Genomic DNA, 12,394 nt, shown 5'->3' on the forward strand with positions numbered 1-12,394 from the left:
AAAAAAAAAAAAAGGGGCGGGGATGTGGCTCAGTGATCAAGCACCCCTATGTTCAATCCCCAGTGCCTAAAAAATAAAAATTAAAAATTTTGAGTTTGCAGAGGATTCTCTGAGTGGATAACCTTAAGAAGTTATCTAATCTGTCAGTTTCCTCATCTGTCAAGTGGGTGTAAAGATATTGGACTCATGAGGATCGGTGGCAATGTCTGAAAGTGCCTACCTTCAACTCACCCATTCAGTCATCATTCACCCATTACTCATGTACCCGGCATGTCTGTATTGAGCACCTTCAGGGTACCTGGTACTGGGGATAATGATGAATGCAGCTCACAGTTCTACAGAGCAGACGGAGAGAATCAAAGAATCACACCCCCCTCCAAGCGAGCTGCAGCCATGCTGCAAATAAAGGTGCAAAAAGCCCTTCCTGGGGGCACAGCTCATCTGGACATAAGGAAGGTTTCACTGAACAGGGGATTTTGAGCTCAGATCCAAAGATGGGTAGACGTTTATGAGGCAAAGCAGGGGAAGAAGATTTCAGGAATACAGTGGAGATCACACATCGTACGTTCCGGAATATAATTTTGACCAGACAGAAGGGGTGGTTGAACTTTACTTTTTGAGGTAAATTTTACATCTAGCACAATGTGTAAACTTTAAGGCACGACTGGGTGCATTTGGACAAATGCCCGTGACTGTCTAACCAGTGCCCCTTTGAACATACAGAATTTTGCTGTCGGATTGGGTTTATCTTATTTTTTTTAAGAGAGAATTTTAATATTTATTTTTTAGTTTTTGGCGGACACAACAAGTTTGTTTGTATGCGGTGCTGAGGATCGAACCCGGGCCGCACGCATGCCAGGCGAGCGCGCTACCGCTTGAGCCACATCCCCAGCCCTGGGTTTAACTTAATAACTTTCCCCCTTAATTAGAAAAGTAAGGGAGGGACAAGGCCTTGGGCTAGGTTTAAATTCAAACCCTACTACTTTCTACCGAGGCCTCCCCTCTCCTCTGAGACTCGGTTTTTGTGACTGTATTCAAACTGCTGCATAGGGCTGGTTAAGGGGGGGATCTATAAATGGCTAAAGAACTCCGGCCAGTGCCTGGGCCCGGTAGGGACTGTGTTTGGAGCCTGTGGAAGTTTCCAGAATGCAGCTTGGTGGGGAGACAGGCTCTCTCTCACTAGCAGGTGTACGGGGGGCGGGGGGGGTCGAGCTTTCCTAGGGCGTCTTCGGAGCACCCTGACCCTGGTCTCTCTGTCCACAGGGATGTGTCTGCAGGCGTTTGTAGAAGCTTTCTTTTTTCTGGCCCAGAGGAAGTTCAAGATGCTGCCGCTCCACGAACAGGTGGCCTCGCTGATCGACCTGTGCGAATACCACCTGTCCCTGCTGGACGAGAAGCGCCTGCTGTGCAGCCGGGGTGGCTCTGCGGGGAGCCGTCTCTCCCAAGGCAGCTCGCCCCAGGGCGCCTGCCCTGCAGCCCAGCCTGTGGTGGGCAACCCCCCACTCCGCACCAACGGTGCTAGTAAGTGCTCCTATCCCAGACACACTCTGTCCTGAAGGCCCTCTTGTCTGCCCAGGAGAAGCGAGTGCCCTTCAGGGCTGAAGGGAGCCCCCGGGCTCCTGCCTGTGGGGGACACAGGCCGTGGAGGATCCCATCGGAGGTTCCGGTTCGGTCCCCTGTTCTGCTGCACTCCTGCTTTTGGAGGCTGACTCTTGCCCGCCTTTCTCCCCACGCCTCTTGGAGACCCACCCTGTTTTGGAGCCATCAGTGGACATATGACATCTGAAATGTGACAGATGGCACCTTCTATTCTGGGCTCACAGGAAGCACCAACCAGGGCAAATCTGCCGTGCTTGGGGCGGGAGGGCACAGCCACTCCTGACACGGAGAGCCGCAGAGAGGAAGCTGAGACCTAGAGTGTGCGGCAGCCTCCGGGAGCCACCGGTTAAAGTCTGAGAGCATCACGTTCATTTCCTACCACCCATTCTCCAAAAATGAAGCGGAGATACCAAGTAGGCCGACACGAACCTCCCGCCCCAATCATGCGCTACACGGGTGTAGTTAACAGATTAGCCTCATTTATTTCATTAGCTTGCCTGTTGCTGCAATGTTTGCTTTGTTACTAATTAAGAAATAATTACGATGTAACTAAGTTAGGCTCCCAGAGCCTATGAGCCAGCAGGAGACTCACAGGCCCTTTTGTTTGAGTTTATTTGGCCTTGACCCCAAAGCAGGAATTCCATCTTTAGCCTCCCTGTCCAGATGGTCCTGTGGCCTCAGTGGACCCCTGCAAGGGTGAAGCTCTGGTCCCAAGGACAAGGGCCCCATGTACCCAACACTGTGCTGATAGTTATCAGGAAGGGTAGTGAGCTTCAGAGAAAAGACAAGAGATCCAGGTAAGAACCAGGAGAAGCAGGATGTATGTGGAGGGAGGTACACTGTGAGGAACAGATTTTTCAAGACCCTCCCCCCCCCCCCGTGCCTGCTCTTCTGTACCCTTTGGACAGGACAAATGGAAAGTGAAAGGCCCCAGTAGAGTAGATAGATGTGTCAGGGCACCCTTGTCATCAGCTGGTGACTGCAAAGAGTCTTTTAAACAGAGTTCTAGCTTGACACGTCCCCAGGTGGGTCTTCAGAAAGTGCTAGCTTGCCAAAATGGAGAGCAATCTTCCAGCCTAAAACCAACCAAGTACACTGGATTGGGGTTGGGGTAGGAAACAATGAGGCTGAATTTCAGCCACCTGGTTTGGGATGGCATAAAAATGTCAGCACTCATGGTGAGAGATGTCCTCTGCACCCCCACCTGCCCATCATATGCAAGCAGGTCACTGTCAGTTCTGGAGCCCCTAGTGCTGGGAGGAGTCCCCTCTTCTGTGGACAGGACCCTGGGGAAGCCCCGTGTTCTGGAGGACGTGGAATCTTGTCTGTGACTCTTAGGGAAATGAGGTTGCCATCATGAGAGCCAGCGAGGCTGGGCAGGCCCAGAGACCCCTGAGTGCAGAGCTCAGGGTCCCCTGCACGGGGCTGCAGCCCATTCTTAGAAGGGCCCTGGGGATCCTCCCCAGCTCTTCTCCCCCCCGCCCTGCCTGCCCTTCGGCCCCCTCCTACTGCTGTCCATCAGCTGAGCTCCTGAAGGGCCAGGCTTCCAGGGGGTGTGGAAAGCAGGTGTAAGAAGATGGTCTCAGCCTGGACTCCTTTAGGACAGGTACATCCAAGTCTAAGTCCGTGGAGTGTCCAGGGAGGACAACGACTTCCAGAGAACAGACGGATTGGCCCAGTCCATGCCTTCCACAGGTGCCAGTCTTGCCCCTTTGGTGTCCCTGCCCAGCTTCCTCATGTCTTGTGTGGTGACCTTGCCTGTGCCTGTCCTTCCAGTCCCCAGGGAAGTAGGCTCCATTTCCTGTATTCAGGAAAGGAGTCTTGTCCCCACTGGCCTGGCTGGAAGGAAGCCTGTAGTGGGGGCTGCAAGATGCACGGGTTCAGGGCAGTCGTTAGCAAGTGCTGGGCCCTGTGGGCAGAGCAGGGCCTTCGGGAGAGCAGAGCCGCAGGCCCCGAACAACCCTCTTTGGTTCCTCTTATTCCTCCTCATGAACTCTGTCTACTCTCCTAGCTCAACCCTCACCTCTTGCCTGGACTTCATTGGTGTCCATTCACTGCTCAGCCCTTCCCACCACCCTCCACCTCTATAGGCTAAGGGCACTGGAGAGCCACAGATGACCAAGCTGTCCCCAGGGAGGCCCTCCCTTCCTATTCACGCCTGGACGCCAACCCTCCTGGCCAGGCTCTCCCAGGGCTCTTTGTATCTGTCATTGTCAGACAGGAAGAGAATGTACCATTTCCCACCCATGGGAAGGTGCCAGCAGGGACCTGCCCTTGTCCCCACCCTGCTGCTCCTGCTCCCTTGGCCCTCTGGACAATGGTAAATAATGGCTCCCTTCAAGGTCCAGCTCTAATACCCCACAGCAGTCCCCCATGCAGAAAGAACAGCTCCCATATCCATCTGAGACCCTAGGAAGTCCCTCTGTTACCACGCCCACCCCGGGGGCACAGAGAGAGGCCCCTGGAGGTGCTTGTTGAAATTACAGGATACCGAGCAGCCCAAGGGAGGAGGCTCCTTGCCGGTTCCTTCTCTCCATGGCCTGCAGATGCCCTCCAGGATCTTGGTTTTCTGCACCTTGCCAAGCCAGTTTGCTGAACACCTCAACATTCCCAGCTGCCTGGTCTTCTCCCCGAGCATGGTAGCCATGCCATAAGCTCCCACCCCACCCTAGTTGACTTTTCTGGCCCTGGGAATCTCTCTGTGTGCCCCGGCTCAGATCTTGGCCCTGTCTCCCCGCCTTTCATCCCTGGAGATGGAGGATGGTGCTCACCATGGCTCCTCAGTCCAGCAGCCAGCCCTTCTCTCCCCCGACACCAACATGTTTTTCTGCGGGGTGTTTAGTTCAGAGAAGGTCATCCTGCTGGGAGTACAGATAGTATGGGAGTGGGACCGGACAGGGCCAGGGAGGACTAGACATTTGTAACGGTGTCCTGGGCCTTTCTGGAACCAACTCCCTTTCCTGAGTGAATTAAACAACGTATGTTCAGGGCCTCTCAGTTCACAAAGTCCTTTCATATCCATCTTCTCATTTGATCCAATGACCCAGAGAAGGGTAAGGGTTATCATCACTCAGGAGGTCACATGGCTTGTCCAAGGTCTCCAGGCTAGTGAAGGACAGAGCCAGGAATCATTCCAAGGACCCTGGCCCCAGAGCCACGTTCTTTCCTCCACCCCATCGCGGATCTTGGCCCCATTCAGCAGATGTGGAAAGCCACGTTTCGGAGGACCTGATGTTTGCCCAGCAAATACGCAGGCGTTGTGAGGGCAAGGGGCTCTCTGACCTGCTCTTGACCTTCCGCGCCCTTCAGGAAGGCTCTGCGGGCCACACAGACCAGACAGGAAGAGCTCCAGGCCTTCAGCCACCAAACAGGGACACAATATCCTCTCTCACTTAATCTTGGGAACATTAGGTGAGATAATGGAAAGCATAATAAATGCGAGAGAGTTTTGTAAACCAAAGTGCTACTAAAATGCAATGTCACCTTCAGACTGGCTTCTGGTTTCCTACAAAGTAGAGCGGGAGGAAGGTAAAAGCTTCCCTGAAAGATGTCCGAAGACAAATGAAGCCAAAGTGGTCAGCTCCTCTCCCTTCCCTCCTCCCCCTCCCTGCATCCTCACATATTTAAAGATAGTCACAGCCTGAAGCACGGTCCCTGCTGTTCCTCTGACGTCTGGGATTTTCTTTGTGATTGGCACAGTGTTAACTCCAAAATAGCTTAATTTTTTTTTTCTTACATTTCTTGACTAATGTCCTAAACCTCCTCGTCCCTGTAATTGAGACCTTCAGTGTTCAAGCACCTTTTCTCCGAGTTCAGAAGCGATGAACTCTCCCATCAGGGAGCTGGCACTCCCAGGGTCCGAGAGAGCTGTCCCGGCTCAGTGAGGAGGATTCACCACAGTGCGTTTTAACCTAAAATCCACCTCGCTGAGACTGATATTTTCTGTCAGTCTCCTATTTGGTTTGATGAATGCAAGAGAAATTCTCCCACATGGCATATAAATTTTTTCCTTACAAAATAAGCCCATTTTTGCAGAGACAAAGGAACTCCACAGAACAGTCACCATGTTCAATTGCCTTGGTCTCTTGTAACCAACCGTCTTAAGTAACTAGAAAAACCATACAGCCTCTCTCTCTCTCTCTCTCTCTCTCTCTCTCTCTCTCTCCACACACACACACACACACACACACACACACACCATGAGTTTGGGTATAAAATGGTAAAATCACCCGTGTTACCCTCATTTCTGGCAATCTGCTCCTGAGTCTGATTTAAAGAACTCAGGAAGAAGGGCTCTGTGCAGCCCGGGGCCGCTCAGCGAGGGGCTCCTGGGAGGCACTTCCTCCCACATGAAGGGAAGTGTTTGCTGAGATTCCAACCAGGTTTCTCGTCCTGGCCCCTGGACATGGCTCCTCACTCTGGCTCCCCCAGGACCCACCCAGACTTCAGGGATATTTTCCCTTTAGAACATCTTGCATCAGAAGGAAGAATCCCAGAGGAGGCCGCGAACTGTTCTAGAAGGATGGAAGGCTCTGGAGCCAGACCTGAGCCTGGATTTTGCTCTGTTACCCTCTCCACCCCTGAATCATGGACCAGTGACTTCCCCGCCCTGACCCCTGTCCCTTGCCTGTGCAGCGGAGGTCACGTCATGACGGATGCCAACAACCTGGTGGGGGACTTGGCACCTGGAAAGTGTCTGCTAAACGTCTGTTGAGAAAAGGCCTGGTCTGCATATGCTGAAGCCCAGGCATGTGGGGAACACTGCTGCTGCCCCGTCAGCCCCTGCTCGGAGGAGGCTCCTGCGGGTCTGGCCAGACCCCATGGGCTCAAGCCCTCCTCCCCAGAGCCCAGCTCTGCCTCCAAGAAGCTGCTGCTCCTGCCTCTTAAAAGCCTTTAAAAATCCTTTATTAAATTTTCATGGCGCATGAAGTCAAGGTTCTGTTACTTGGCCTCAGTTGTCTTGGTAACTTCGTAAAATGCAATAATAAAACGAAGCTGAGTGTTGCTAACCACAGGCTCATTGTATGAACGGCTGCGGAGTATTGACAGTTTCTTCTGCATGATAATCTCTGACAGCAAATCCACCGGGGTGGACAGTGCTTGTTCATTTTGGGTCAATTGGTGAGAAAAGGGCACCTTTTAATTTTTTGTCTCCTCACAGTCAATGTTTGCCCGGGAAGCTAACTGTTGCCTCAAGGAGGAGACCTGGGGGAGCGAGAGGAAGGAGTTTGGGAAATCTTGCAACCTTTGATCTGCTGGGGAAGGGCCTGTCCCTAGAGTGAGGCCACATGTCAGAGACTGTGGCAGGGACACCTGTCCCTGGGAGAAAGGACGACCCTTGTGGCTCCGTGTGTGTGGCAGTCACTGTGTGGACTTGGGCTAAGTAGGTGTGCTCTGTAAGTTTTAGTCCCGCTAGGACTGCACCACCGAGGCCCCTGCCAGTACTGCTGGTGCACCTGGGCTCTGTCCCCAGGAGCGAGGCTTCACCCCCTCCCAACGCCTCCTCCCCCTCAGCCCTCTGGGAGCGACATATGTTCACTCTGAATATTTCCCAGACTCTGGACCACCCGGTGGTAAGTGGAAAGCAGATGGCCTGGAGTTAAAAATAAAGTGAGACCCCAGCTCCCTGGAAAGCTCCACCCCGCTGTGGCATCAGAGACATGCACGTTTCACACAGTCCTGCGTGGTGGGAAGCCACCTAGGCAGGCACCTCCTTGGGTTCCTCGTGGTTGTCATTTTATGAAGTATTCAGATCCTATCCGGGCCTCGTGCCTCTCCTCTGTGTGCCAGCCGTTCAGTCCTGGGTTCCTGTGTCAAGATCGTGGCTCTGCAGTGTGGTAGAGCTGTCATCCCGCTGTCTGCTGCAGAAGCCTACATTTGCCTGCCAGGAGTCCCAGAGCCAGGCGGGGAGGAGGCAGCCACAGCAGCCTGCGAGTCCACCCTGCCTCAGCCCTCTGCCTCCAGGACAGGTGTGTCTTTGGGGATTGAGTGGAGATGGTTGAGTCCAGAAGGGCCCTTGCACCCTGCTGCCGCCCACAGGAGCCCTGGGCATTAGGTGGTGGCCCTCAGGGTCCGGCCCCACCTCTGCCGTGAACCCAAGCAGCTCCAGCTCCCCCTCCAGGCGTGAAGGGCTTCAGGGTAAGACAGGACTGCTGTGAAGCCTCTCCATGTGACAAATGAGGCAAGGGAAGCCCAGAGGGCCCAAGGCCCTTGTCCCTGTGCCCAGCAAGGAAGGGACAGGAGTGAAGGCTCTTCAGTGAAGGATTCTGTTTCACTCTGATCAGAGGAAGCAGCCAAAGTCAGCACCAGCCCTCAGCCAACGCTCCATCAAACACTCACTACAGAGGGAGCCCAGAGGGCTCAGGCTCTGGGGCTTCACAGCAGGATTCCGCTCTTACCTGGTTTGTCTGTTTGGATTGCACTTAAGGCAGAAGTCTCAAATGCTATCTTCATCTTTCCAGCTTTTTACCTGTGAGATAAATGACAGTTTTTTTTTTTGTTTTTTTTTTTTTACAAAGCTGGGAGCCTAGGAAAATTTAATTCTCCAAGGTCATGACCACCAAGCACTTCTCCCAACCACCTGAGCCCAGCCACGATCCTGGGCACTGCCTGAGCCACTGTGGCTCCTAATGTTGGGTGTATCATGCTGGCCATGGTGCAAGACTCTGGGCCAGTCCACTCCAGAGCTCAAGAGAGGAGCTGGCCCCCCAGATTGTATGGGCATCAATCCATTTAGGCTGCCATAACAAAGTGCCATAAATTGGGTGGCTTATAAATAACAGAAATTTATTTCTTCCAGTTTGGGAAGATGGAAGTCCAAGATCAGTATGCCAGCATGCTCAGGTTCCCACGAGGGCCCTCTTCTAGGCTGCAGACTGGCATCTTCTCGCTGTATCCTTCTCTGGCAGAAAGAGAGCAAGAGAGCTCTCTGGGGTCCCTATTATAAGGGCATGAATCTCCACCCCCTGACCTAATCACAGAGGCCCCACCTCCTAATCCCATCTCTGGGGGTGAGGAGTTCATCAAATTAATGGGGAGGAGAGGCAAACATTTAGTCCATTGCAACTGGCTTTTCTCACTCCAGTGGGATGATTTGGGAGAACTTGGAGACCAGCGCTGAGCTTACCTCTTGCTTAACTCTGATCAAGAGACACTGGTTGTGCTGGCATAAAACAGGGCCCAGACTGATGGGCAGAAGTACAGGCATGGCCCAAAGAGGCCAGCGGAAGCCCCCACGTATCTGAAGCCTCTGGCTTTAACTTTAAAAGTCCTGTGAATAATGCACTCTACTCCATATCATATACTTATTTTAGTTAGGTAGGTTAAGCTCTACTGAGATAATAAATAAACTGAACCAGCAGAGGTTTGTTTCTTGTTCATGCAGATGTTGCCACAGGTCAAGTGGCCCTCCAGGATGATTCTCCTCCACTTGGCTCCTGCTGCTTCCAGCCCGCATTCTTCCATGTCCGTGGCCTCCAGTTGCCTCAGCAAAGAAAAGACAGAGGATGACAGGGTGCTTGCTCAGAGTGCAGCCAACTCCACCTCTATCCACACACCCTTGGCCAGAATGCTGTCACCTAGCCTGTACAAAGATGCTGGTACAGGGGTATGTGTCCTCCATACCCCAAGAGAAAAGAATGAAATGGGACTGGGTGATCACAAAGATAATATTGTTTTGCCACTATACATATTTCTCTTTTTTTTTTAACAATATCTTTATTTTTTTTTTTTTTATTTTATGTGGTGCTGAGGATCGAACCCAGTGCCTCATGCATGGTAGGTGAGCACTCTACCTCTGAGCTACAATCCCAGTCCCACATATTTCTTTTAATATAATTGTTTCTCTCCCTCTTAACCTTCAAGTAAAATGGCTGCTCCAAGAAAAAGAGCTATGTTTATCATTTGGCTGCTCAGAGCACCCCCGCCCCAACACACACAGCCATTCTGGGTATCCACAGGGACTGTTTCTAGGATTCCCCGAGGGTGCCAGAATCACCTACCACACCTCTTCCCAGACTAAAATAGGACATGTGCTCACACATTTATACGACCCACAGCTGGAGAGAAACACAGAAACGCACCCATAGATACCCCCTCGAGTCCCAAGGGGCAGCTGTACCCACCCACACCAACACATGGCACAACCCTCAGCCAGTACACTCTTCTCTTGGTATCCGCGTGGATTGGTTCCAAGGCCCCCCACTGATACCACAATTTGATATAACATAGTGCGGTGCTGGGAATAGCTTCTACATATCCTCCTTATACCTTAAATGATCTCTAGCTGGGCGCAATGGTACACACCTGTAATCCCAGTATCTCGGGAGTCTGAGGCAGGAGAATCCAGGTTTGAGGCCAATCTCAGCAATTTAGTGAGGCCCTGTCTCAAAATAAAAAAAAAAAAGAACTCTGGGGATGTGGCTCAGTAGTAAAGCGCACATGGATTTCATCCCTAGTACTAGTATTATATATTTATAATCTCTAGATCTCTTATAATAACTAATGTGACAAATGCTATGGAAATGGTTGTTACACTGTACTGTTTAGGGACTAAGAATGAGGGAAAAAAAGGGGCGACTTGTTTGGTAAAGGATGCTGTTATTTGTGGGGATATTTTTGATCCTCTATTGGTTGATTCCTCAGAGGCAGAATCCATGCATCCCGAGAGCTAACTGTGTCCATCACCCGGTTTACAGAGGGAAGGAAGCACTCGACATTACTGCAGGTCAGAAAGTCCCTCCACTCCAACCACCCGAAGCCACCAACATATGAGCACACAAACATCAGGACGTCCAGGGCATCTACCCCAAAGTTCAAGCTCCCGACCCCCAGTCAGGAAAGAGGCTGCCTACAGGGAGGCAGGTTTCAATTCAGGGTCCCCAAATACCACTCTTGAACTCTTGGTCTGTGCTCACACACAGTAGGAAGTGGTTCCTAACAGCAGGGGAGGGGACAAAAGTAGTGGTAAGAGAGGGGTCTAAGCACAGGGGCAAAAGCCCTCTTTCTCGTACCTGGTCCTGTACCTGCTCTGGTTTTTCATTTCCCGTTATTTCTTGGACATTATTGCAGACACCATGGAAGTGGGCCTCTGATTTTGTTTTTGAGACAGGTCTTGTTATGTTGCCCAGGTTGGTTCCAACTCCTGGGCTCAACTGGTCCTCCTGCCTCAGCCTCCCCAGTAGCTGTGACTCCGGGTGTGCACCACCACGCCCAGCCAGGGCCTCGGTTTTTAATGACACCTTAGTGTGCCACCGCACCATACACTGTGATTGCTTCTAGTTGACTTTGTTGATGGATTTAGATCATTTCCAGTTTCCTGTTACTATACAAAGCATCGCAGGGACAGTTGCTGCACATGCATCTTTATGTGTGTGGACCATGTTGTCCTGGAGGTTGAGTTACTAGGTCAAAGTGTACACGCATTTTATTTTATTTTTTGTGTGGTGCTGGGGATTAAGCCTGGGGTCTCACACCGGCTAGGAGAATGCTCTACCACCGAGCGGCAGCCCCACCCCTGTGCATTTTAAATTGGGGAGCCCAATTGTCCTCAAAGAGGTTGGACCTGTTTTCAGCTCCACCAGCAATGTAGTATGGGAGAGGGCCAGTTCCCCGTCTTCTCCTGCACGGCGTATTGTCAGAACGTTAAATTTTGCCAATTGATGGATGAAAAACATGGCATCATCTCATTATAGATTTAATTTTCACGTCTCGTGTTGTGAATGCGGCCAAGACTCTTTTGTGTGTGCTTAAAAGCCATTAGTGTTTCCTTTCTCTGTGAACTGGCTGCTCATCCTCTTGCTCATTTTCCTCCTGATCTTCTTGTTGATTTGTAGCATCTCTTTGCAGATGAAAAGAATTGGACTTGTGTCGTGGTTTTGCAAAATCTGTATTCTGCATGGGCCTTTGTCTGGAGCCAACTGTCTCCCTGCCTCCTTCCCACTCTCCAAAAGCTGCAGTGGCCTTTCCGAACCACCAAGCTGATCACGTCCTGCCCCCCTGCCTCCACCAGGACCCAGCTCGACTCCTCACCCTGTTTGGGGTGCTTCTCACTTGGGACCCAGCTCCCCCACAGTCCACATAGAGGTTGTGCTCCTCACAGGAAGTCAGTGACACACTGGGAGGACTCTAAGTGGCGCCCCTTGCAGGGGAACCCGGGGCAGTCCTGCTGAGTTCCACAACCCTCAGCTCCCCGTTCCTCCCGTGTTCCACCATTCCACAAATGCCCCTTGCTCCCCCATCTCTCCAGTGCTAGGTCTAGTCACCTCCTTTGGCCCCTAATGTCCCTCTCTCCTGTGGGCCTGGTGAGTTTCTGACTCACCCAGCAGTCAATGGTCATTTCCTCTGCAGGGCCCAACCTGCTCTCCCAGGCTGGCTTCCCCTGCCTTGGAACTGCCTCGGCCCTTGTGTGTCCCTTACTCACCTCATTGTGAATCTCTGCATCCACTCTCCAGGGCTGCACTCCTTTCTGTCTGAATCCCAGGTACTAGGAAATGTGTGTGGAATGAGTGAATGAATGAGTGGGTGAATGAATGAATAAATGGGTGAATGAATGAATGGATGAGTGGGGGAGTGAATGGATGAGTGGGGGAGTGAATGAAGGCAACTTCTGACTACAGAACTTAGTGGACACAGAGACAAGGGGTGAAGGTCCAGAATCTCTTCAGTCTTCTCAGCCTAATATGAAGTTGTACACTTATTTACCAAACAAAAACAAAAACAAAACCACTTCGTAAAATGCAAATTTTAAAAAACACCGAGGATGGTCCTTCCCAGGTAATCAAGGTCTGCTTTGCCG

The 12,394-nt window shown here is 51.7% G+C and overlaps 1 protein-coding gene across 3 annotated transcripts in view; it reads left to right on the top strand.

Moving 5' to 3' along the window:
- Ttll11 (tubulin tyrosine ligase like 11) overlaps positions 1-9,485 on the top strand; it is a 240,725-nt gene extending 231,240 nt beyond the window's left edge. Inside the window, exons 9-10 of one of the 3 annotated variants that reach the window (XM_048813143.1) lie at positions 1,264-1,521; positions 8,984-9,485. In XM_048813143.1, the coding sequence (XP_048669100.1) occupies positions 1,264-1,521; positions 8,984-9,108 (383 nt within the window). In that variant the 3' untranslated portion in view covers positions 9,109-9,485. Of the gene's footprint in view, positions 1-1,263; positions 6,609-8,983 lie in introns of those variants that run through there. The other 2 variants (XM_048813145.1, XM_048813144.1) reach the window with 2 other exon arrangements.
- The last annotated feature ends 2,909 nt before the right edge of the window (positions 9,486-12,394 follow it).

Source organism: Marmota marmota, unplaced genomic scaffold (assembly GCF_001458135.2).
Source record: "Marmota marmota marmota unplaced genomic scaffold, marMar, whole genome shotgun sequence".
Classification (NCBI taxonomy): Eukaryota; Metazoa; Chordata; class Mammalia; order Rodentia; family Sciuridae; genus Marmota; species Marmota marmota.